The sequence below is a fragment of the Panicum hallii genome, chromosome 5, assembly GCF_002211085.1.
Source record: "Panicum hallii strain FIL2 chromosome 5, PHallii_v3.1, whole genome shotgun sequence".
Lineage (NCBI taxonomy): Eukaryota > Viridiplantae > Streptophyta > Magnoliopsida > Poales > Poaceae > Panicum > Panicum hallii.
This window is the reverse complement of record NC_038046.1, coordinates 10,678,481-10,702,784: the sequence shown is the minus strand read 5'-3', so window position 1 is coordinate 10,702,784 and position 24,304 is coordinate 10,678,481. Positions and strand designations below refer to the sequence as shown.

At 50.7% G+C, this 24,304-nt stretch overlaps 4 protein-coding genes across 6 annotated transcripts; all 4 read left to right on the top strand.

Moving 5' to 3' along the window:
• Nucleotides 1-3,708: 3,708 nt before the first annotated feature.
• LOC112894810 (putative disease resistance protein RGA3) lies at nt 3,709-5,524 on the top strand. Of its 2 annotated transcripts, none has more exons than XM_025962623.1 (2): nt 3,709-5,030; nt 5,115-5,524. In XM_025962623.1, the coding sequence occupies exons 1-2, from the start codon at nt 3,794-3,796 to the stop codon at nt 5,357-5,359; spliced, it is 1,482 nt and encodes a 493-aa protein (XP_025818408.1). In that variant the 5' UTR covers nt 3,709-3,793; the 3' UTR covers nt 5,360-5,524. The 2 variants fall into 2 exon arrangements, with proteins under 2 accessions (XP_025818408.1, XP_025818409.1); XM_025962624.1 differs by having other exon boundaries at nt 5,147-5,279.
• Nucleotides 5,525-6,074: 550 nt separating this feature from the next.
• LOC112894948 (putative disease resistance protein RGA3) lies at nt 6,075-7,803 on the top strand. Its single transcript, XM_025962801.1, has one exon. It carries the CDS (start codon nt 6,138-6,140, stop codon nt 7,668-7,670), a length of 1,533 nt encoding a protein of 510 aa, XP_025818586.1. The 5' UTR covers nt 6,075-6,137; the 3' UTR covers nt 7,671-7,803.
• A 3,273-nt stretch (nt 7,804-11,076) lies between these two features.
• LOC112892400 (putative disease resistance protein RGA3) lies at nt 11,077-12,572 on the top strand. The gene has a single exon (XM_025959576.1). It carries the CDS (start codon nt 11,133-11,135, stop codon nt 12,570-12,572), a length of 1,440 nt encoding a protein of 479 aa, XP_025815361.1. The 5' UTR covers nt 11,077-11,132.
• Nucleotides 12,573-21,680: 9,108 nt separating this feature from the next.
• LOC112894228 (putative disease resistance protein RGA3) lies at nt 21,681-23,322 on the top strand. Of its 2 annotated transcripts, XM_025961867.1 has the most exons (2): nt 21,681-21,994; nt 22,097-23,322. In XM_025961867.1, exons 1-2 carry the CDS (start codon nt 21,713-21,715, stop codon nt 23,237-23,239), a joined length of 1,425 nt encoding a protein of 474 aa, XP_025817652.1. In that variant the 5' UTR covers nt 21,681-21,712; the 3' UTR covers nt 23,240-23,322. The 2 variants fall into 2 exon arrangements, with proteins under 2 accessions (XP_025817652.1, XP_025817651.1); XM_025961866.1 differs by having other exon boundaries at nt 21,681-23,322.
• Nucleotides 23,323-24,304: the final 982 nt, after the last annotated feature.

The window sequence follows — 24,304 nt, the reverse complement described above, 5'->3', positions numbered from 1 at the left end:
GCCAACGAAGTGAATTCCAATTGAAAAGCCAGATCTCTAATCGGCTTCAATAACCCTAGAGATGCCAATTCCACAGCTTCCTTTTCTGAGATTCGCGTTGAATAACACCTGTTCTTCATCTCCCTGAAGCGTCGAATAAATTCTGCCACGGTTTCTCCACGCTTCTGTCGCATCTGCGCCAGATCGGCAATACCTGCTTCCGCAGCTTCTGAATGATACTGAATATGAAATTGTTCTTCCAACTGCTTCCATGTACGGATGGAGTCAGGACCCAATGACGTATACCACCCGAAGGCCGATCCCGTAAGCGATTGTGAGAAGAACCTTACTCGTAACGGATCCGATACAGAAATCATGCCTAACTGTGCCAAATATCGGCTCACATGTTCGATAGAACTAGAACCTTCTGCCCCGCTGAATTTGGTAAACTCAGGGAGCCGATACTTGGGTGGCAATGGAATTAAGTCATAGTCGCTTGGATACGGCTTTGTATAGCCAATCGCTCTCCTTTTCGGCAAAATGCCAAACTGATCCCTTAGGATGGCACCAATTTGCTCCGCCGTTTGTAACCCGGGGGCCGAGTGCACATTGTCATGACTCGGCCCTGTGGCATAAGTTGCTAGCCAAGCTTGTTTATCCGCGTCAGCTCCAGAAACCCCTCCAGCTACTTTCTGCAAGGGATGCATTGGGTTATTGCTATCCGGAATGTATGCACACATGTAGCCATGTGGTATTTCCTTGGGTGGCTCATTGAAGAACTGGTGGTCTGTGGGATCACCTCCCACTTTGTAAACCACGTAAGCTGGAGCACCATGTGATTCCGCCGCTGCAAGCGCATAAGGCAAAGGAGGTCTGGTCTGGAATGGTAACTCTCCCTTGTGGCTTCCCAGAGCAGGCCCAGTCGGAGAATGTTGATGCTTCATAATTTCTTGGACCACTCGTAAAGCTACACGCTCAAAAGCATTAACCAAGCTTTCAGAATGCCGGTGTAACGAATGAGCTACTGCATAATTCACCTCCTGCCGCAAAGCTCTGGTACGCTCCTCAGACGGGGTAGACAGATCCACTCCATCAAGAGCACCTTCAGGTGAAAAACCTCTCCACCTGATACCGTGGTTGCGAGTCCTTTCGAAAGAGCCGATGAGATCGGCTTCAAACTGAGCCCTGATTTCGTCGTACCTCTGCTTGTGTTCAGCAGAGAGCTCCTCGTAAACGATTGGATCTTCCCTTGCCATCTTGTTGACCACCACCAACGGAGTCGACAAAGACGACGGAGTCGATGAAGATGATGCCGATGATAATGACGAAGTCGATGAAGAAAGTCCCACCGAGCGTGCCAGAATGTGTTGTTGGTCAAAACCCGCCGGCGGGCAGCGACAGGCAACACGAGGAGCCGGGAGGCTTCCGGGACGGCTGGTGGGCCCCGGTCCCTCGGTCAACGACCCAGTGATCTGGCGCGCGCCCTGGCTGAGAGTCGCTAGGCGTGCCACCTGATCCTACACCCGATCAGGAAGGTGTGACGTGTCAAACTCCTGCGCGCACAGACATGGGTAAAGATTAGTCCGAGCCGTGATCGGCTCATCACCTCCTCCCCGGTATCGGCTATGAAGAGCCGATTGTGTCAATACCGGATCGGATCTTTGGAACGGGCAACATAGGGATATATACACGTGTACATTCAAATAAAACTTGCTTCATAAATAACAATCTAATCCAATCTACGACGACCAAGCTCTCACTGCACGATCGGAACATCCTACACGTAATTGAGCCTAACAAATACACGAAAGCATCGACAAAACGATCTAAACAGAGGGCAAGGAAACAACTGAAAGCCGATCCCTGACACAACCTCCATTCGAGCGATAAGCCAATACAGAGTATACTATCGGATCATTCAACTCGTTTGCAAGGCCTAATCATGCATATATCGAACCAAGCTTCTAGATAAATAGAAACCAGCCATAACAGATTGGATCTACCGATAACTACGAAACAAGACAAAACCATCGTATCCATGAACGGACACGACGATCAAACATGCGAGAGCAACATATAAAGCACGATTAAAGCACAAAAGGAAAAGGTTACTCAACGCATGCCAGGATAAACAACGCTACTCGCCATCTACAAGGCTTCAGCACGAGCAACGTATGAACGAACGAGCAAGGGTAACGCTACCCCGATCACGCAGAACGTGATCGGGGTCGCATGGCACTTACCCGATGAAAACCCTAGAACAGGGGAGGCGATACGCCGAGAGTTGATGATGAATGATTCCTTTCTTGTTTATTCATAGTACATATTTATAGTCTGCGGACTTGTTCTCTTTAACTAACCCTAACCTAACACGACACGAATCTTAACTGCTTATTCCTAATTTACACGGCCTTATGGCCTCCATCTTCCGCACGAGGCCCAATTTGCAAGCTTTGTCACGACTGCCTTCTAAGCCCATCTTGCTCCATGGCCCACTTCTGGCCCGGTCAAAATACGGCGATAACACCATGACAGGTACAAAATTTTGCCTAAATCTGAATCCGTCGGGTTAACGCTTACCCACGGGTCGCCCACGGGTCGTCCATAACCGAGAACATTCTCTTACGTATTGGTTGCACCCTTGTCGTGATAGAAACTTATCAATGATCAATACACGTATATTCTTCTCATTATCAACTACGCTTCAGTTTAAACAACTAAGAGAGACAAAGACAATACATTTATGTAAGCAACAGTCATAATTTGCATAAATATAAAATAAGCAATAAATTCATAATTTACTATTTAAAGATATTAGAGGGAATAAAATTACATCTAACAAGTTTAATACTTCAAGTGGCAGTGGTATTAACAAGTTTGTTACAAGTTCACAATAAAATGGTGATATTAAAACCAAGTTTGTTACAATTATAAAATGATAGTATTAACATCAAATTTGTTAAAAGTTCAAAAAAATGATAGTATGCACTATGTTGCATCGGAAAATCCACGGGTTTACAGGTTTGGGTACCGTAGGAACAAACCTGTGCTCATAAACCTAACGGGTAGAACTTCTTGCCCATTAAAACATCCACGGATCTAGAAGTTGACCTAAACCTGTACCCTAGTAAAAACCCATCAGGTTTTAGATTTTGGATACCATTGTCATCCCTAATTAAGGAGCCTGTCGATCTGGCTTCCCAGCTCATATAAACCGATTGTTGATCTGGCTGCCCAGCTCATATAAACAGCGATCAACAATGATTTGGACCAGAAACTGAGATCAAACATTATTTGATCCTCCCTTGCGGATGTTTCCCAATGGAGACCTTTGTCTCTGCAGTTCTAGGCGATATTGTCAGAGCAGATCAGTATCCTTCAAAAAAAGATCAGTATCCTTCGTCGTCGACAAGTGCAACCGGCAGCAGAAGGATGCCGACGAGAACCTAGTGCGGCTGCACGGCGTCCTGCTACGGATCCAGGCCATAGTCGAGGAGTCCGGGGGGTGGCACATCACAAACCAAGCAATGCTCCAGCAGCTACAGATGCTGAGAGAAGCGATGTACAAAGCTTTTAGGTGCCGGATGCTGCAGCAACAGAGAACCAGTGATCAGGCTGGTGGTCAACCCTTTTCTCTGTCCACCACCTTCTGGTCCATGGCGTTCGATCCGGAGTGTTCCTGCCAATTGAAAGAAGTTTCAAAGTCAAGAGTCTGAATTGCCCCACTGCAGACGGAGATGACCCGAAATAAACGAATTAGAGCCAGTCCAGCGTTACAGCAAAATACCTCGTTTCGTTCGCATCGTCGTTCGCGATGGGGACGCTCGCCTCCGCGATCCTCGGCGACCTCATCAGCCGATCCGTATCCTTCGCCGTGGACAGGTGCTGCCACCGGTGGCGCAAGCCCGGTGGCTTGGAGGACGCCCCGCAACGGCTGCGCCGCGTGCTTCTACGACTTCAGGCCGTCGTCGAGGAGGCCGACAGGCGGCGCGTCACCAACCAGGCGATGCTCCGGCAGCTTCAGCTGATGAGGGAAGGCGTGTACAGAGGCTACTACCTGCTCAGCGCCATCAAGCGCCAAGGCGTTCACGAGGTTAGCAGTCTTCGTGATCGCTCGTCGTTCGCCTTGTCCCTGTTCAATCCGGCGAAGCGCTTGCGCACTACTGTCTCGGCCAGGACGGCGCCGGCGAGCACGGCGCCTGAAGACAACGGACGCGAGGGGGAGGTGGAGGCGGAGCTGCAGGAGGTGCTCGACGGCCTAGAGCGCATGGCCAGCGACATGAAGGAGCTCGCTGTGTTCTTGAGCTGCTACCCTCCGGCGCGCCGCGAGCCTTACAGCGGGCACCTGTGGCTGGAGAACCGCATGTTCGGCCGCGAGGCAGAGCAGGAGAAGATCATCAGCTTCTTGCTGGGACCAGAGCCTGCGGGCGCAGAAGATCCGGGCGTGCTCCCAGTGATCGGTCGACCAAGGGTTGGCAAGAGCACCCTCGTCGAGCATGTCTGCTTGGACGAGAGGGTGCGCGGGCACTTCTCCCTGATCGTCTTCCTCGGCCAAGGAGACATCGAGGATGGAAAGCTATTGCCTCATCTGGGACTGGAAGACAACGGCACAATCAAGCACCGGGATCTCGACCCGGCCAGGAAATCGCTGGTTGTTATCGAGCTAGTCCGCGACGTGGATGACAACACATGGTGGAGGAGAACAATGTCTGCACTGCGAGGACGACGCACAACGCCGGTCAGCAAAATCATCGTCACGAGTCGATCGGAGAAGATCGCAAGTTTTGGGACAACACAAGCTCTCGAGCTGAAACCTCTGCCTCGAGAAGCCTACTGGTACTTCTTCAAGACGATCGCGTTCGGGAGCGCTGACGCGGAGGATCAGCCGGAGCTAGCATCTGTGTGTATGGAGATGGCGGACCTGCTGAATCGATGCATCATCTCGGCCAATTTGTTCGGTGTCTTGCTGAGAGCTAACCCTTGCTGTCAGTTTTGGCGAAGGGTTCTCAACGGCCTCAGACACTACATACGAATGCACCTCCTTCACTTTGGTGAGCACCCGTCCGATCTCCTACTGATGAATGGTCGGCCGATATACCTCTGGAGATTGCCCATGACTGACACCGTGCTCACAGCTTACCATTCTTACCAAGCGTGTTCGTCCCAGGAGCATGATCTGCCCAAGATAACTCTGAACGAGGTGCAGATTGGAAGCACAAGGCCTCGAGGGAAGTTTGAGGTCTTGGCTTGGAGGTCTCGCATACCACCCTACTACAGCTACTTGATGAGTTGCCAGGTGCAGACATCGTCGTCGTTCCTCCGTGTGCCGCCCATGAACAAGCGAATCCAGCACCGGCAGCCACGACTGAATTCGCTGTGAAGTTTATGTTCATGCTGTATGTCTCTGTATGTTTTTATCCATTCAGTATGTAGCACTAGCAACCATGGAGGTGTTCTGCTTTGTGATCATGCGTGTTCTTCTCTGTAACATATTATAACTGCAACTTGGCTGTTATTTTTTCTGGAAGCAATTCCAAGCGCAGGAACTGACTGTTGAGGCATGGCTGTAGCTTGCTAGAAATTCAAGTCAAAAGACCCTTAAATCGTACTCTGCTCTTTTTTCTACCCCCGTGTCTGAACCCTAGGACCGAAATTATTGTACGCAGGCCACTTGGATTGGAATTTCAGAAGGCTTGACTGACCTGCAGTCTGCAGAACAATGTCGTCTATCACGGCTGGTCATATTTACCCTTTTTACGCGCTCCTTTTCAACCTTCTCCTCTCTGGCAGCCTTGCAATGGAGCCGCTTCTTTCTGCAATCGCAGGCGACCTCCTTGGCAGAGCCCGGTCCGTCGTGATCCGGAGGCACTGACGGTTCTAGCCGAAGAGTCAAGCGCACAAGCTCAAGCAGCTGCAGCGTCCAAACTCCAGAGTCGTGTAAAATATGCAAAAAGAAAAAAAAGAAATCTATTCTTCTAGAGGGAGATGAGAATGAGTAGTTCATTTTGGCTCTGTGAAGCCTAGAAATGTCTGCATTTCGCTGCCCTTCTTTTCAACGTTTGCAGGCAAGGACTTGTGCGCATGAATTTAACCACTAGTTGCCCGTGCTCCATTCTCCATTGCACCCACCACCAAATCTTCTCTCGTGGAGTCCAGCAATGGAGCCCCTTCTCTCCGCGATCATGAGCGATCTCCTGGGCAGAGCCCTGTCCGTGCTGATACAGAGGTATAGGCCGTCCAAGGCAGAAGAGACAGAGCACAAGCTCCAGCGGCTGCGGCGCGTGCTGCTCCGGGTCGAGGCCACGGTCGAGGAGGCTGAGGGGCGGCACATCACCAACCAGGCGATGCTCCGGCAGCTTGACATGCTCAGGCAAGGCATGTACGGCGGCCACTACGTACTAGATACCTTCAGGTACAGAGGCCACGGCGAGGTGAGTGGTGGCCGCGACGTTGTCCTGTCCCGACGCAGTTCAGCCAAGCGTCTCCTCTCCTTCCCCGTCGGCAGCAGCAGCAGCAGCAAAGAGAACCTGCAGAACACCGTGCTTGACGCTGAAAACCTGAAGAACCTGGAGAAGATGCTCGACGGCCTTGAGACGCTGATGGGCGACATGGTGGCGTTCGCCGTGTTCCTGGAGGGATACCCTCGCATCCCCCGGCAGCCGTACAGCGAGTACTTGGTGCTTGACAGGGTCATGTTCGGCAGGCAGATGGAGAAGGAGACGATCATCGATTTCCTGCTCCAGCCAGAAGCTGCGGGCGATGGAAATCCAGGGGTGCTTCCGATCGTTGGCGCGAGGAGGATCGGCAAGAGCACGCTAGTTGAGCATGTCTGCCTCGACAAGAGGGTGTGCGGTCACTTCTCCACGATCGTCTTCTTCGGCGGAGACGATCTTGGCGCTGAGAACATGGCTGCTCTAGGACGAAGCGGTGTCACCAAGCATCAGGATCTTACCGCCTCCTCTTGTGGGAGGTCACTTGTGGTCATTGAACTAGCCGGGGACATGGAAATGGAGGAGGAGACATGGAGGAATCTGTACTGCTCTGCAGCGAGAAGCATGGGGCGCGGGGGCAAGATCATAATCACAAGCCGGTCTGAGAAGATAGCAGCTCTTGGCACAGCGCCAGCTCTCAGACTGAAGTTTCTTCACCAAGAAGCTTACTGGTACTTCTTCAAGACACTCGCCTTCGGGAGCACGAACCCTGATGACCACCCGGAGCTCGCGTCTCTGGGAATGGAGATTGCAGCGCTGCTGGACGACGGCACGTTCCTGGGAACAAACATAGTGGGGAGTCTGATGAGAGACAACCTGAACGTTCAGTTCTGGCGCAGGGTGCTTCAGTGCCAGAGACATTTCACAAGCAAGTATCTTCTCACGTATGGTAAGCATCCGAAAGAGCTCTTGGAGAAAGGATACCCTGTGTACGCTTGGAGCATGGCAAGGAGTCAGAATGTCGTTGTGATCCACAACATTTACCAGGAGCGTACTTCCGAGCAGGGTGTCCCCGAGCTAACAGCGCATGATATCATAGCAGGGCGTGCTACGCATCAGGGGAAGTTCAGAGCAGTTGGGTGGAGGTCTAGAATACCCCCTTACCACACCTACATGTTCAGTTGTGAATCACAAACGGCCGGATGCTCCACGGTCAGAAAGAAGCGCCCTCGGGCCTCGGCAGATGACGGTTTGATATGAATTTGTTCGGGTAGTCTCGTACCAATGTGTAATACCTTTTAGCTGTAAATAAAATCCTTGTAAAGTTTGGACGTTGGAGTGGAGTATTTGCTTACAGAATAAAAAACTAGTCCAACTAGCATTAAGGGAGAGAGCCGCAGACAAGCCAAAAGCTACAGATCTACTGAACATGCAAAAAGGCTCAACAACCCCTGTGTCATGTTTTATCTTCCTGATTAATATATCAAGTTTTGAGTCATCAAAATGTATGTAACTGTGTTAGACTTATTATGAGCACATCATCATCTACTACCCACCCAGTTCACACAAATAAAAATTGTGCAGCGAACTTATGCATTAACTAAATTAGTAAATTGGGTTGTCTTCTTCTTTGTACCTGGCTTCATTTCTTTAACAAATGGTACAGATGAATATAATAGAAAAGCATGTATAAGGGTATTTTTTATTTCTTATAATGCCATTGGTGGATAATTTGTAAATAGGTATAGGTTTTTTGGGTTATTTTTGTAATGGGTGTTGTGTAATTGATAAAGAAAAATTGCAAAAATATGTAGCACGCTAAAGGGGTCTTCAAATAGCCAGCAAGATCTCACTAGCTTTCTTACAATTTAACAAATGTAAGTTCTATTTGTTTTTCTCGTTGTGTGCCCATTGACTAGCTGATGCAGTTGTCGTGTAACCTCAATTTTTCTGTACCTGACAAGTTTGATAAAGACTTTTCTTTGAGTCCAGTACTTTACCATCAAGGCGGCTGACGGAGGGCGAGAATCGCCAGCGGGGATTCGTGAACCCCCGTTTAGAGATTCGGCCAGGGGCTGAACGAACTGATCCCCTTGAGCAGCACGTATGGTGAGCACAGAGAGATTTTAACCCAGGCTCGGACCTCCCGGAGGATAATAGCCCTATGTCCTGCTTTTCTGTATATTTTGTGGGTGTGCATGAACTAGGGAGTACACAGGAGGCGAGCTCATTCTCTATATCTGGAATCTTTTTTCGAGCCAGAAGCCCCATTTCCTACCCTAGACCTCCTCTTTTATAATTGAAGAGGGATCTCCATAACGGACTGTACATGGAGAACTAATGAGGCGTTGCCTCTACAGGTGACGTGCCCTTCATACATGGGCCTCTTTTTTTAATGTGTACAGGTGCATGTACCTGGTCACACGCTTTCATGCAGCTCATGCATACATGTATTCCTGTGGAGGAGTTCTCCTTAGTCTTGTCTTGTCTTATCTTGGTGCATGCATGTATGCACGCCATCCACCTGCAAGCATGCAGGGGGCTATTTAGTGCCGCCGGCCCTGCCAGCTGTTAGAGCGCTTCCTTCGAAGCGAAGCGAAGGTAGCTTCCCGTTCCCCAGGGTCCTTTCGTAGTAGTATTCCGGAGTCCTTCGGGCTCCCGGGATCTGAGAGTCAGGCGAGTCTACCCTATGGCCCAGCATCCTGGAGTCCTCTCGTAGTAGTATCCCGGGATCCTTCGGGCTCCCGGGATCTGAGAGTCAGGCAGGCCTACCCTGTGGCCCAGCATCCTAAGGCCCTTTCGTAGTAGTATCCCAGGGTCCTTCGGGCTCCCAGGACCTGAGAGTCAAGCGGGCCTACCCTGTGGCCCAGCCCTCATATGGCGGGCGAGCGTCTCCACTAATCACTTGCGCTGGGGATCCCCGTTCCCTTGGCGCCGACAGTAGCCCCCGGCCCCATATGTGGCCAAGGACTCCGAAGTTTAGGTGTGGGGCCACTCTTCTTTTGAGGTAGACAGTGCTCGAACTGCATGGGTTCGGATTTCAAGTAGCAGCCACCTGAGATGCCGGGACCTGGGGGCATCCATACGGCCTTGTCAGGTAGACTGGGATAGCCTTTGGTCACGGCGCCGCGCATGGTGGGGCCCTGCCCCTAGCTCAAGCGTGTCCCATGGTATAGTCACTGAAGAACAAGGTTGCACATACATGCCTAGGAAAGCTGCCAGCCACGCTGTACGCGAGCGCATTGATCCATTCGCGCTCCTCGCATACGGAGCCACATGTATGCGGCCGGTTGGCAGTGCGATTAGTATAATTACGTGGATGGGCGTATCAGGGATACGTACATGGGGTACGCAAATGCATCAAGCCTCATGTACGTACGTGTCGGCTTTCCGTCCATGCAAGCCCTTAGGTGGACTTTAGTGCGACCTGAGTCAGCTTTACCGCTGGAGTGGGCTTTAGTGTGACCGAAGTCAGCTTTGTGCGATCAAAGTCGGCTTGCTGCCGGAGCAGGCTTTAGTGCAACCGGAGTCGGTTTTGCTGCCGAAGCGGGCTTAGTGCGACTGGAGTCGGCTTTGCCGTCAGAGCGGGCTTTGGTGCGACCGGAATCGGCTTTGCCGCCGGAGTGGGCTTCACCCCCGGAGCGAACCTCGGTGCAACCGGAGTCAGATTTGCTGCCGGAGTGGGCTTTAGTGCGACCGAAGTCGGCTTTGTGCGATCGGAGGCGGCTTTGCCGCTGGAGCGGGCTTTAGTGCGACCGGAGTCGGCTTTGCCACTGGAGCGAGCTTAGTGTGACCGGAGTCGGCTTTGCCGTCGAAGCGGGCTTTGGTGCGACCGGAGTCTGCTTTGCTGCCGGAGCGGGCTTCACCGCAGGAGCGAACCTTGGTGCGATCGGAGTCGGCTTTGCCGCTGGAGCGGGCTTCACTACTGGAGCGGACTTTAGTATGACCGAAGTCAGTTTTGCCGCCGGAGCGGGTTTTAGTGCGACCGGAGTCGGCTTTATGCGACTGGAGTCGGCTTTGCCGCCGGAGCGGGCTTTAGTGCGATCGGAGTTGGCTATGCCGCCGGAGCGGGCTTTAGTGCGACCAGAGTCGGCTTTGTGCGACAGGAGTTGGCTTTGCCGCTGGAGCGGGCTTTAGTGCGACCGGAGTCGGCTTTGCCGCCGGAGCGGGCTTTGGTGCGACCGGAGTCGGCTTTGCCGCCGGAGCGGGCTTTCGTGCGACCGGAGTCGGATTTGCCGCCAGGAGCGGGCTTTGGTGCGACTGGAGTCCGCTTTGCCGCGGGAGCGGACTTTGGTGCGACCGGAGTTGGCTTTGCCGCCGCAACGGACTTTGGTGCGACAGGAGTCGGCTTTGCTACCGGAGCGGGCTTTGGTGCGTATAGAGCAATTGGTGGCGGGTGCTTTATAGACTGTCAGATCAGATAGAACCATACGCTAAATTCAGTGATGTTAGCATCACCAATGACCTGGTACGAGCTTGGTGGAGAAGCAATGGCTAGTCGTTACCTTTTTGGGTCCATTCGAACTTTAACGCCCACAAATTCCTTGTCCTCCGTTTCAAAGTAGTCAACAGTGGGCACCTGCACTGCACCTTGGGACTGTTGACTTGAGAGGATCCTTGCAGTGGAGCCAATTCTTTCCATTCCACCACCAAACCTTCTCCCTGCCCCCGTCTCCACTAGTCCACTGCACCACCAACCTTCTCCCTGAGAGGATCCTTGCAATGGAGGCCATCCTTTCCGCGATCATGAACGACCTCCTGAGCAGAGCCCTATCCCTGGTGATCCAGAGGTACAGGAGGTCCAGGGCACAAGAGGCGGAGCACGGGATCCAGCGGCTGCAGCGTGTCCTGCTCCGGGTCGACGCCACGGTGGAGGCCGCCGAGGGGCGGCACATCACCAATCAAGCGATGCTCCGGCAGCTCGAGATGCTCCGGCAAGGCATGTACGGGGGTCACTACATGCTCAACACCGTCAAGTTCAGAGGCCATGGGGGCGATGACGAGGTGAGCGGCGGCCTACCTGTTGCCTTGCCTAGATTCAGTTCAGCCAAGCGTCTCCCCTCCTTCACCGGTAACAGCAGCAATGAAAGCCGCCAGAACCCCGAGAGCCCGAAGAAGCTGGAGAAGATGCTCGAACGCCTCGAGACATTGATGGGCGACATGCTGGAGTTCGGCGTATTCTTGGAGGGATACCCTCGCATCCGCCGGCAGCCGTACTGCACCTACTTGATTCTCGGCAATGTGATGTTCGGCCGGCAGATGGAGATGGAGACGGTCGTCAACTTCCTACTCCGACCAGAAGCCCCCTTTGGCAATGGAGGTCCCGCCGTGCTTCCGATCGTCGGCGTGGCGAGGATCGGGAAGAGCACGCTCGTCGAGCACGTCTGCCTTGACGAGAGGGTGCGCAGCCACTTCTCGTCGATCGTTGTCTTCACCGGAGAAGATCTTGACGCCGGAGACCTGGCTGCTTTCAGAGGCAGTGCTGCGATCAAGCATCAAGATGCCACCGCTGCGTCACGCGGGAGGTCACTCACGGTCATCGAGCTAGCTGGGGACGTGGACGAGGGGGCATGGAGGAGGCTGTACCACTCGGCAGCCAGCAGCATGGGGCACGGGAGCAAGATCGTGATCACAGGCAGATCAGAGAAGGTAGCTGCTCTTGGAACCACCAAGGCTCTCAGATTGAAGGCTCTGCCGCAAGAAGCTTACTGGTACTTCTTCAAGGCGCTCGCCTTTGGGAGCGCGAACCCGGATGACCATCCAAAGCTCGCATCCCTGGCCATGGAGATCGCGGAGCTGCTGGACGGCGTGTTCATGGCAGGAAACGTGGTGGCAAGCCTGATGAGAGCCAACCAGAGCACCGAGTTCTGGCTCAGGGTGCTCCAGTGCTTGAGAGACTACACCAGGAAACACCAGGCCATGTTTGGCAGCCATCCTAACAAGCTCTTGCAGCAAGGGCAGTCCGTGTACCCTTGGAGGATGGCCGGGACTCACGACGTCGTCACAACGTTCTGCAAGATCTATCAGAAGCCATCCGCCCAGGACGATGTCCCGGAGGTAACCGTGCAGGACATTCTATCGGGACGTTCCACGCGCCAGGGGTGTTTAGAACTAAATTACAGAAGTAATTGTGGGGCAGAAAAGTACTTCTTTATTCATTGATCACTGTTATTTATACATGTATGAAGGGGTGGAGGGGTGGAGGAGATGTCTGTTCAAAGATGATCATGACCATTGATTAGGCAACCGCCGTAATCAACGTCTGTGATTATACTACTCCTAATGATCAACTGATCATATATCGTAACACTCCCCCTTGAGCAGTTGTCCACCATGTATAATCTTTAGAGATCCTGTGAAATAAAGGCTTACAATATATATATATATATATATATACTGCGTAAAACTCCAGAAAAACCCAGTGGGAAAAATTTTGGAGAAAAGAACAGTATATATCCTTGGTATCTCTATTGAAAATCCCTGAAGGGAAAAACAAGAGATAGATATTTACTTGTGTTGACATTGCCTCATTAAAAACCTAATATGAGAAAAACTATGTAAGAAAAACTCATATAGGAAAAGAGTACAATGTGATGTGTAAGAATAGTTAAATCAAAGAGATGCTCCCCCTGATGCAAGCAAATCTCTAAGTCGGCGCATACCAATGCCCTTAACACATTTGTTAAATGTAGAATAAGGTAGCGACTTAGTGAATAAGTCTGCGAGGTTATCACAAGACTTAGCTTGCATGACATTTATCTCACCACTTTGTTGGAGTTGGTGAGGGTAAAATAACTTAGGAGAGATATGCTTTGTAGCATCACTCTTGATATAACCTTGTTGCATCTGTGCAACACAAGCTGCATTATCTTCGTAGATAATGGTGGGTAATTCAATGGGTTGAATTCCACAAGATGATTGTATATGATTAATCACCCTTCTTAGCCATACACATTCACGTGAGGCTTCATATAGTGCAATGATCTCTGAGTGATTAGTGGACGTTGCTACCAGAGTCTGTTTAGAAGACTTCCACGACATAGCAGTTCCACCGTATAGAAATACATATCCTGTTTGTGATCTTGCATTATGTGGATCTGAAAGATATCCTGCATCTGTATATCCCACGAGGCTAGGATCCTGATTTCTTTCGTAAAATAGACCAAGATCTGCCGTGCCTTGGAGATATCAGAGAATATTCTTAATACCATTCCAATGGCGTTTAGTAGGAGCGGCACTGTGTCTAGCAAGTAGATTTACTGCAAATGCAATATCGGGTCTGGTATTGTTTGCTAGATACATAAGTGCTCCAATTGCACTGAGGTATGGGTATTCAGGACCTAAAACCTCTTCTCCATCTTCACGTGGTCGGAAAGAATCTTTATCCTTCTCAAGAGACCGAACGATCATCGGAGTTTTGGACGGATATGCATTAGTCATATTGAATTTACTCAATACTTTCTGGATATATGCAGATTGGTGAATGAGAATTCCCGTTTGAAGGTGCTCAAGTTGCAAACCCAAGCAAAATTTGGTTTTACCCAAATCCTTCATTTCAAATTCTGTTTTTAGAAGATTACATGCTTCATCAATATCACGTTTATGACCAATGATATTTAAATCATCTACATAAACTGATATAATACAGAAGCCTGTAGAAGATTTCCTAATGAATACACATGGGCAATCATCACTGTTAGAATAACCCTTATCCATAAGGAATTCTTTAAGTCGACTGTACCACATTCTCCCAGACTGTTTTAAGCCGTAGAGAGATTTGTTAAGTTTAACACAAAATAAGTTACGATTTTTGCCATTATTCGGTACAGATATTCCATCAGGAACTTTCATGTAGATGTCCGAATCTAGTGACCCATAAAGATATGCGGTCACGACGTCCATCAATTGCAAAAATAGACGTTTTTGTACTGCCAATGATATTAAATATCGGAAAGTTATTCCATTCATAACAGGAGAGTATGTCTCATTGTAATCAATGCCGGGCCTTTGAGTAAACCCTTGCGCAACTAATCTCGCTTTATACCTCACAACCTCATTATTTTCATTTCGTTTCCGAGTGAAAACCCATTTGAATCCAACAGGATGAACTTTATGAGGTATAGGTATCACTGAGGTGAATACCTGTCTTTTCGCTAGTGAGGATAATTCGGAGTTAATTGCTTCCTTCCATTTGTTCCAGTCCGAGCGTTGTTGACACTCTACCATGGATTTAGGATCTGGATCAGATAGAAGGTTATTGGCTATGATTGATGAAAAACATGCGTTGACGATCGTATTCTTACGATCATACAGTTCTCCAGAACTAGTATAATTAATGGAAATTTCTTGTACCCCGTGTAATTCTTCTTGATTCATAGGAAGAATGGGTTCAGGGTGTTCCGATGTGCCAGCAACATCTGAATCGTGCATTATAGTGCTGGTTTGTGGATGTCCTGTATCCACTCGGTGTCCATCAACCGGAAGTTGACTTTCGTTTACTGATTTAGAGAATCGTGTGTTCCTCCCTTTCCTTTGTCGCTTATTAGAAGCATTATCCCGCTTAGCAGCCCTCCCCCTAATCGGTTGAGAAGGGGGTTGAATGGTTTTTCGAGGTACCTCCACTCGGCTGGGCGCATTGACAGCAGGATTCAAGGATTTGGTGAAGTTGCGGGCTTTGGTGCGACCGGAGTCGGCTTTGCCGCCGGAGCGGGCTTTGGTGCGACCGGAGTCGGATTTGCCGCCAGGAGCGGGCTTTGGTGCGACTGGAGTCCGCTTTGCCGCGGGAGCGGGCTTTGGTGCGACCGGAGTTGGCTTTGCCGCCGCACCGGGCTTTGGTGCGACAGGAGTCGGCTTTGCTACCGGAGCAGGCTTTGGTGCGAAATTAGAATTGACTCTACACTTAAACTGCAACTTACAACGTATGGTTGTCGCCATCATGTTGCGTTTCTGTTGCTTGGCATCGCCGTTGCTGACGGCCGGGCGTCGTCGTTGCCATTGCCATCGTTGCACAAGGTCGCGTTGCTGTGCGAGCTCGGAATCTCTCGCGGGGCCGATGAGGCGAAGTCTGATCACCGAGGATGTGGAACCGCGCAGCTCTGAGTGCTTGGTCCCATGCTACCCCGGGATGTCGCTGTCGTCCTGAGCTGCTCTGAACGCGTGGACTAAGCTTAGGTAGTGCAGCGCTGAGCTGATAGCCGCGGGCGCGGGCATGAGCCCTTTGAGGACAGCTTGCATGGTTGGCGCATCCCGTGGCCCGTCAACTTAGGTTCGGTGGCTTGGGGGTTGCGCCAACACTGCTGCTCAGAAGACTGCGCGTGGCCAAGAGCCTGTAGCTCGGCTCACGGAGGCCATCACGGTCGCCCGCAACTTGGCGTCGTTCGCGCATGTGTCGCCACCACTGATGCCTTGGCGTGCCAGGAGCCCTCGTCATCGACCTCGGCGACGCCGCTACTCCGCCTTGACTCGCTTGTCGCGGTGCCGTCTGTGGCCGTAGCGGCGACGTCGTTGCACGAGGTTAAGTGGGACGCCGGTAACTCGAGGTCGCCACCCGGGCTAGTCGCCGCCTTGCTTGGAATCGTTGTTGTCCCGAGCTCGGTCGGCATCTCGGGGTGGGCCCCTGCACATCTTCGAGCCCTTCCCGGCAGCCCAGGGCCACAGCCGGCATGGCGCTTGCTCCCCGGATGAGGTGCGTGGTCGCGTTGGTCGGTCTACTCCGGGACATGGCCCGCTAGGAGCCTGGGCCTCCGAGATTCCCAGGATAACTTGCATGGTCTTTGGCAAGGAGAGCTCCCGTGGGTAGCCCCTAGGCCCGGGGTCGTGTGGGCAAAGTGGACGCATACGTGTTCTCAGGGTGGCAGCAGTATGTGCCCCGGGGCTCGAGGGGGGACACACTCGGACACCTCGGGAGCAGCAGCGTGCTAGCGCCACGTTCGGCCCTCACTTAGCTTTTTGTCGTGTGTGCCGGTAACGCACGAGCAGCTTGTGCGATCGCCGCACCTTGGGGTCCGCACGCTTGGATTCGGCGACCCGAGGTCGCGTCTACCCGACTGCTCTAGGAAGCTGCTCGAGGCCAAGACCCCGGTATGCAGCTCCGTCTGAGGATATTGCCATCACCATGTGGCGCTCAGCGTCATCTGCGCGTTGCCGTCGTCGCGTCCATCTTGACATCACCGCCCGTATTGTGGCTGTAGTCCTGATGCCATCCTCGTGGCATGGGATCATCACCGTGTCGTGCCAAGCGCCGTCGCCAACAACTGCCGCGACACCGTCATCGTCGCGCGAAATCAGGCACGGTCGACAGCAACTCGGGGCAGTTGTCCGGGGTGGCCACTATCATCACGAAGCCGTTGCCGCCCCGAGCAGGGTCGGCGGCAGCATATTGGGACCACCAGGCTACCATTAGGGTACCAGTGCACCGCGACGTGCTCAGCGGCAGCGCCATACGCTGTGTACATCTCGGGATAGCGTCCCGGGGGAGCTCGGCGAGCCACGCGGGGGATCGCAGGGGGCAGCCCCTGGGCTCTCGCGAGCGGGCCAGGCGCACTAGCTAGCAGTGTCCAAGCATACGTCGCTTCCTCCGAAGCACACACGAGCAGCCCGGCACACGGTCGCTCAGAGCAATACGCGGTCGTGCAGCCAACTTAGCTTGTGGGTCGGATGCTCGTCCGGCCCGAGGCCTTTAGTCGCTTCTCCGGGATGCGGCACAGCAGAGGTCACCGGAAATGTTGGGAAGGAAGAAACAACGTCACAGCTCCCTACCTGGCGCGCTAGCTGACGGTGGGTGAGAACCCCCGTTTAAAGATTCGACCAGGGGCTGAACGCGCTGATCCCCTTAAGCAGCACGTATGGTGAGCACAGATAGATTTTTACCTAGGTTTGGACCTCCCGAAGGATAATAGCCCTAGTCCCGCTTTTCTGTATATTTTGTGGATGTGTATGAACTAGGAAATACACAGGAGTCGAGCTCGTTCTCTAGTTCTAGAATCTTTTTTCGAGCCAGGAGCCTCCCTTCCCTACCCTAGGTCTCCTCTTTTATAATTGAAGAGGGATCCCCATAACGGACTGTACATGGAGAACCAATGAGGTGTTGCCTCTACAGGTGACGTGCCCTTCATATATGGGTCTCTTTTTTTAATGCATACAGGTGCATGTACTTAGGCACATGCTTTCATGGGGCTCGAGCATACATGTATTCCTGTGGAGGAGTTCTTCTTGTCTTGTCTTGTCCTATCTTGGTGCATGTATGTATGCACGCCATCCACCTGCAAGCATGCAGGGGACAATTTAGTGCCGCCTGCCCTGCCGACTGTCAGAGGGCTTCCTTCGAAGCGAAGGTAGCTTCCTGTTCCCCCGGAGCCTTTCGTAGTAGTATCCCGAGGTCCTTCAGCCTCCCGGGACCTGAGAGCCAGACGTGCTTACCCTGTGGCCCAGCAGCCTAGGGTCCTTTTATAGTAGTATCCCGGTATCCTTCAGACTCCCGGGACCTGAGATTAGGCGAGCCTACCCTATGGCCCAGCAACCTGGGATCCTTTTATAGTAATATCCCGTGGTCCTTCGGGCTCTCAGGACCTGAGAGTCAGACGGGCCTACCCTGTGGCCCAGCCCTCGTGTGGCGGGCGAGCATCTCCACTAATCACATTTGTGCTGGGGATCCCTGTTCCCTTGGCGCCAACAGCGGCCCTACATTTCTCGAATTTGGGATGGTTCATTAGAGACGAGTTTTGGCGACAAAATTATTCATACATGGAGCATTTGTAGCACCTTGTCATGGATATGGGTCGGGTCATGTGGCGGTAATGGCAAAATAGTAGGGGGGTTAACCACAACTCTAGAACTTGTGGGTTAGAATGTACGAAAGTGATATTCATGTAGGTATTTGTAGGATCGAGATGGCGGACTAGAGGGGGGTGAATAGTCCTTTCTAAAACTAATTGCGCCGGCTAACCGAAACTTATGCGGAATTAAAACTATTCGCTTAGCCAAGACTTCACCCCTCTAACTATGACTCTAAGGTACTTCCAAAAAGATCCTACACAAAGCAAATGGAGTGCCAAGCTAGTAAGAGCTCTCCTAACAATTCTAATGCCAAGCCACACAAGTCTAAGCACTAGTACTTTACAAACAAGGGGAGCTCCTACACAATTCTAATGGGCAATAGCACAAAGCCAAACCTAAGCTCACTAGATGCTTAAGGACAAGGATACACAATACAAACTCAAGAGCTCAACTTGCTTAGCTACACAATCTAAGCAAGAGCAACTAATTAAACTACACAAGCTAACTAGTTACACCGTGATCTCTACTTCTAGCTACACAAGCAAGAAGATGATTAGCAAGCTACACAAACTAACTAAACACTAGAGAGCAACTACACAAGCACAAGATATATATGAATGTAAATACAAGGCTTGTGATTTGGAGAATGCAAACCACCGAGAAGAGTAGACAAGATTGACACGGTGATTTTTATCCCGAGGTTCACTTGGTTGCCACCAAGCTAATCCCCGTTGAGACAAGCTCCAAGGTTGCCGCCGATCCTCTTGCTAGTGGTGACTCTCAAGTCACACTCTCCCACGTGGAGTGCTCATACCGAGCTCTAGCACATGATCCGGACGAACCACTTGTTGCTCTTCACGTCTCGCTCAACTAGAGTTGCTCTTCGCGGCTCCCGTGGGGTGAGCACAATACCCCTCACAATCTCTTCTCCGGAGCACCACACAATCTTCTTGCGGGCTTCAACGGAGCCTCTTCCCACCAAGCCGTCTAGGAGGTGGCAACCTCCAAGAGTAACAAGCACACCGGCTTGCAACACGATCACCTAGTGCCACTCGATGCAATCTCTCAAAGCAATCGCACTAGAATCGCTCTCTCACTCAATTGGATGACCACTATCAAGTTAGAGTGAGTAGAGGGCTCTCAAGCACTCTCACACATGGACACCAAGTCCCCAAGGTGCTCAGCACCCTCAAATGGCCGGCCACACCCTCTATTTATAGAGGGAGGCCCCAAACTAGCCGTTACACTCAAATCCTGAGAAAACAGAGATTTCGCGGACTGTCCGCCTCACAGAAACCGGACCGTCCGCCATTCAAAACCAACGGCTAGAACAGCAATTATTATGTGTCAGAGTCGACCGTTAGAGCCCCGGACGGACTGTCCGCGCCCCTGGGGCGGACTGTCCGCGGTTCAAAACTTCGAACCAACCGATTTGCAAACGTCTCTGACTAAATCTGGAAGTGACCGGCGGACTGTCCGCTCCCCATGGGCGGACTGTCCGCAGTACAAAAAGTGAGCACACACAGAAACCGTAGTGTTTCTGTCCCAGAATTTTCAGTAGGAGGCGGACCGTCCGCCCCCAAGGACCGGACGGTCCGCAGTTCATTTTGGACACCCAAGATAGAACTACCAAGATTCTGCGCCCGTTTCAGCTTTTAAGGGCGGACCGTCCGCCCCCATGGACCGGACGGTCCGCAGTTCATTTTGGACCACCAACAGAGCAAAAACGGCTCTGTTAGAGCACATCCGGGATAACGGCGGACCGTCCGCCCCCCATGGGCGGACCGTCCGCAGGTCTATTTCCAGCAGAAATGTATCTCGGTAAAACGGCCATAACTCTTAGCTCCGATGTCCAAATTAGATGATCTTGGACTCTATGGAAAGCTAATTCAGAGGGCTAAAAAATCCAACTGAATACTTGGTCCAAAACACAATGGATCAAAGTAGTATTCCACTCCAAGAGACAACCTAATTTCCGGAGAAAACCGAAAAACCTTTCTTGCTTCCCAAAGTTGATCAACATCAACTCCAACTCTTTCTTCTTTGCAAATGTGCCAACACCACCACGTGAACAACACCATGTGCATGTGTGTTAGCATTTCACAATCATTTTCAAAGGATTTTCACTTGATCTCACCACGCCACTCGATCCTAGCAACATCGCAATGTTAGATCGCTCAAGTGGCACTAGATGATCGATATACAAACAAGTTTGCCCCTCTTGATAGTACGGCCATCTATCCTAAATCCGGTCATGCACTTCTCTACACAACCTTTGACCGGTGAAATGAAATGCCCTACAAGTCATACCTTTGCCTTGCGCATTTCATTTCATTTTCCCAAATGTTGATGCCACACAAGCACCAAATTCCATCAAGCCTTTTGATCATCTTCATAAGTTAACACTTGGCTTGATCTTCCTTGAATGATATGATCCACTCCATATCATCACATAACCTCTTTGGTCCATCGATCTTGACCTTGCTCGCTCTTCACCGTTGCCTCGGTCCATCGGCGCCAAATCTTGCCCAAGCTTCACCGCCTCGCGGTCCCTCGCTTCGAAGCCTTGACTTTCCCTTCTCCATTGCAACCGGTCCATCAAGCCAAGCCTTGTCTTGATCTTCTCCATTTTGGTCACATAACTCCATATTATGTCTCATATGCAATGAGCTCCTCGATCACACTATATGAGCATAGCATCAACTCTTAGCAATTTCTCCTCCATGGCACATGTTGCTCATACTAGTGTCTTTGTGTGGACTAATCTCCTGTGTATCTCAACATAAACACTTATTAGTCCACCTAAGTTGTCCATCAATTACCAAAACCAAACAAGGGCCTTTCAGTATTTCAAATCCCTCCTAACTTGTAGGTGGTTTGTTTTTTTTTGTTAGTTTCACATTTAGAAATAGGTGTAGGGTTGTTTTAGCTTAATATTTTTTTCCCCAATACCAGTGGCGGGTACCTTTTTTTTTACTCCAACTGACATGACAATTTCTAGACGTTGAGAGTAAAACAAATACTAGATAAAGATGCATCTCTTTGCAATTGCAGTGCTTGGCTGCAAAATTTTGTAAGGTTTTGAACTCGGTATTTGCTTACAGAAATACCATACTTGATCACGTTAGTTGTCTAAACAGAATAAACAACCCTTGTTTAATTATGTCATATCCTTATTAACTTTCACAAACTCTGAATCGTCAGAAGTCTTTGCACCGGTTTTTTCTAGTGCGTGTTCACCTTTTTCCTCCACCCATGTTGCACCCCAAGTCCAAAGTCAAATAAACATGCGGATCAGCAACCCCCTGTGTCACGCTTGAGACCGACGTTGTCGGATGTATCATTCCACAGTTTCAACTTTGAACGAAATTGCAGCACGCTCAGTTGATTTAGACATCGACACATGTACCTAATCCTATCATACTTTTCTGCAAACAATGGTAATAATACTAACGTTTCCATCATGACTTGTGCACATAACCACTCATTGCACAAAGTTGTCCTTGACAAGATCCTTCTCGCTTGCAATGGAGACCATTGTTTCCGCGATCATGAGTGACCTCCTGAGCAGAGCCCTGTCCATGGTGATCCGGAGGTACAAGCGGTCCACGGAAGAAGAAGCTGAGCACAAGCTCCAGCGGCTGGGGCGCGTGCTGCTCCGGATTGCCGCCATGGTGGAGGAGGCCGAGGGGCGGCACATCACCAACCAGGCGATGCTCCGGCAGCTCGAGATGCTCAGGCAAGGCATGTACGAGGGCCACTACATGCTCGACACCGTCAAGTGCAGAGGCCAAGAAGGGGATGGCGAGGTGAGTGGTGACCTCCCTGTTACCTTGCCTAGATTCAGTTCAGCCAGGCCCAGGCTTCGTCTCCCCTCCTTCCCCTTCATCAGCAGCAAGAAGAACCTGCAGAACACCATGCTCAACACCGAGAGCCTGAACAAGCTGGAGAAGATGCTGGACGGCCTCGAGACGCTGATGGGCGACACGGTGGAGTTCGCCGTTTTCTTGGAGGGATACCCTCGCATCCCCCGGCAGCCGTACAGCACACACTTGATTCTTGACAAGGTGATGTTCGGCAGGCAGACGGAGAAGGAAACGATCATCAACTTCTTGCTACGGAGAGGAGTCGCCGCCGGTGACGAGGGCCCCAAGGTACTTCCGATCGTGGGCGCGGCGTGGGTCGGGAAGACCACGCTCATCGAGCATGTCTGCCTTGATGAGAGGGTGCGCGAGCACTTCTCGTCAATTGTCTTCTTCACCGAAGACGACCTCGGTGCCAAGAGCATGGCTTGTCTACGGGACATTGGTGTGATCAAGCATCAAGATCTTACTGCTACTTCATACGGGAGGTCACTTGCTGTCATCGAGCTCGCTGGGGACATGGACGAGGAGACATGGAGGAGGCTGTACTCCTCGGCGGCACGCAGCATGGCGCATGGGAGCAAGATCATAGTCACAAGCAGATCAGAGAAGATAGCTGCTCTCGGAACAACGCAGCAGGCTCTCAGGCTAAGGTATCTGCCTCGAGACGCGTACTGGTACTTCTTCAGAACTCTCGCGTTCGGGAGCGCGAACCCTGAGGATCAGCCAAAGCTTGCATCCCTAGCCATGGAGATCGCGGTGCTGCTCAACGGCACCTTGGGAGCAAACATAATAGCAAGCCTGATGAGAGCCAACCTGAATGCTCGCTTCTGGAGCAGGTTGCTTCAGTGCCTGAGAGATTACACAAGCAGGCACGTGCTCATGTTTGGTGAGCATCCTGAAGGTCTCATGCAGAAAGGCAAGCCTGTGTACGCATGTAGGATGACCCAGCAGAGCCAGAATTCCATTTTGGTCGGCACCACTTATCAGAAATGCTCTACCCAGAGTGATGCCTCCATGCTAACAGTGCAGGATATTATCACAGGATGTGTTACGGATCAGGCGAAGTTCACTGCAGTGTTATGGAGATCTAGAATACCTCCCTACTACACCTACTTGGTCAACTGCGAATCACAGAAGGCTGGATGCTCAACGGTCGGCAAGAAGCGCCCTCGGCAGGCGAGATTTTAACATGAATTTGCGGCAACTTTGTGGCTACAAGTACTTTAACAATACGTGAATAGTTCAATTTATGAAACACTTTTTAGGATTTAGAGGTGGCTCGTGTGGACATGTACTGACCACGTTTGGTTACTATAATTCTTTAATATCTTCTGCAAAATTAATTTTCTTGTTTCTTTCCTCCCGTTCTTTGTGTTCCTTGTATTCGTAACCATCCTCTCGACATCTTGTTTGGTAAAGGTCCGAAAAGCTCTAAAAAATAAGTTTTGAGTTCAATAGAGTGGACAGGGTGCGTTGGTTGCGAAAAATTCTAAAGCAACTTTATTTCACGAACTTATGCATTAGTGGCACCAGTTCGGCCCGTTTTGCACTGACTTTTGTGCACTATCGAAACGGTTTGAAACGCCCCAAAACATAAATTTTAGATCCGATTGAGTGGATCGGGTGCGTTCATTGCGAAAAATTATAATGCAACTTCATTTAGCGAACTTGTGCATTAATGACACCAGTTCAGCCGTCAATATATAATGCAATAATTTATTATTTAGTTGTTTGCTGACTAAACCCATATAATTGAGTGAGAGAGATGCGATTTGGTTAAGTTCGTTGTACTGGAAATCTATTTACCTGAGTTCGAGTCTAAAACTCAGCACATGTGCTAGCATTGTTTCTAAATTTATTGCTAAAATTACCGACTTTTACCAATTTTAACATAGAAAACAAAATAACTCAATATGTATACATGTATGTAGGAAGCCATGTCGATTTCAATTAATAAGCATGTATCAAGCAAATTAAGAAAACACACGTGAAGGTGCGGTGCAAAGGAAAAAAAAGTGTGAATAGAGATTGAAAAGCGTATAGAGCAATTGGTGGCGGGTGCTTTATAGACTGTCAGATCAGATAGAACCATACGCTAAATTCAGTGATGTTAGCATCACCAATGACCTGGTACGAGCTTGGTGGAGAAGCAATGGCTAGTCGTTACCTTTTTGGGTCCATTCGAACTTTAACGCCCACAAATTCCTTGTCCTCCGTTTCAAAGTAGTCAACAGTGGGCACCTGCACTGCACC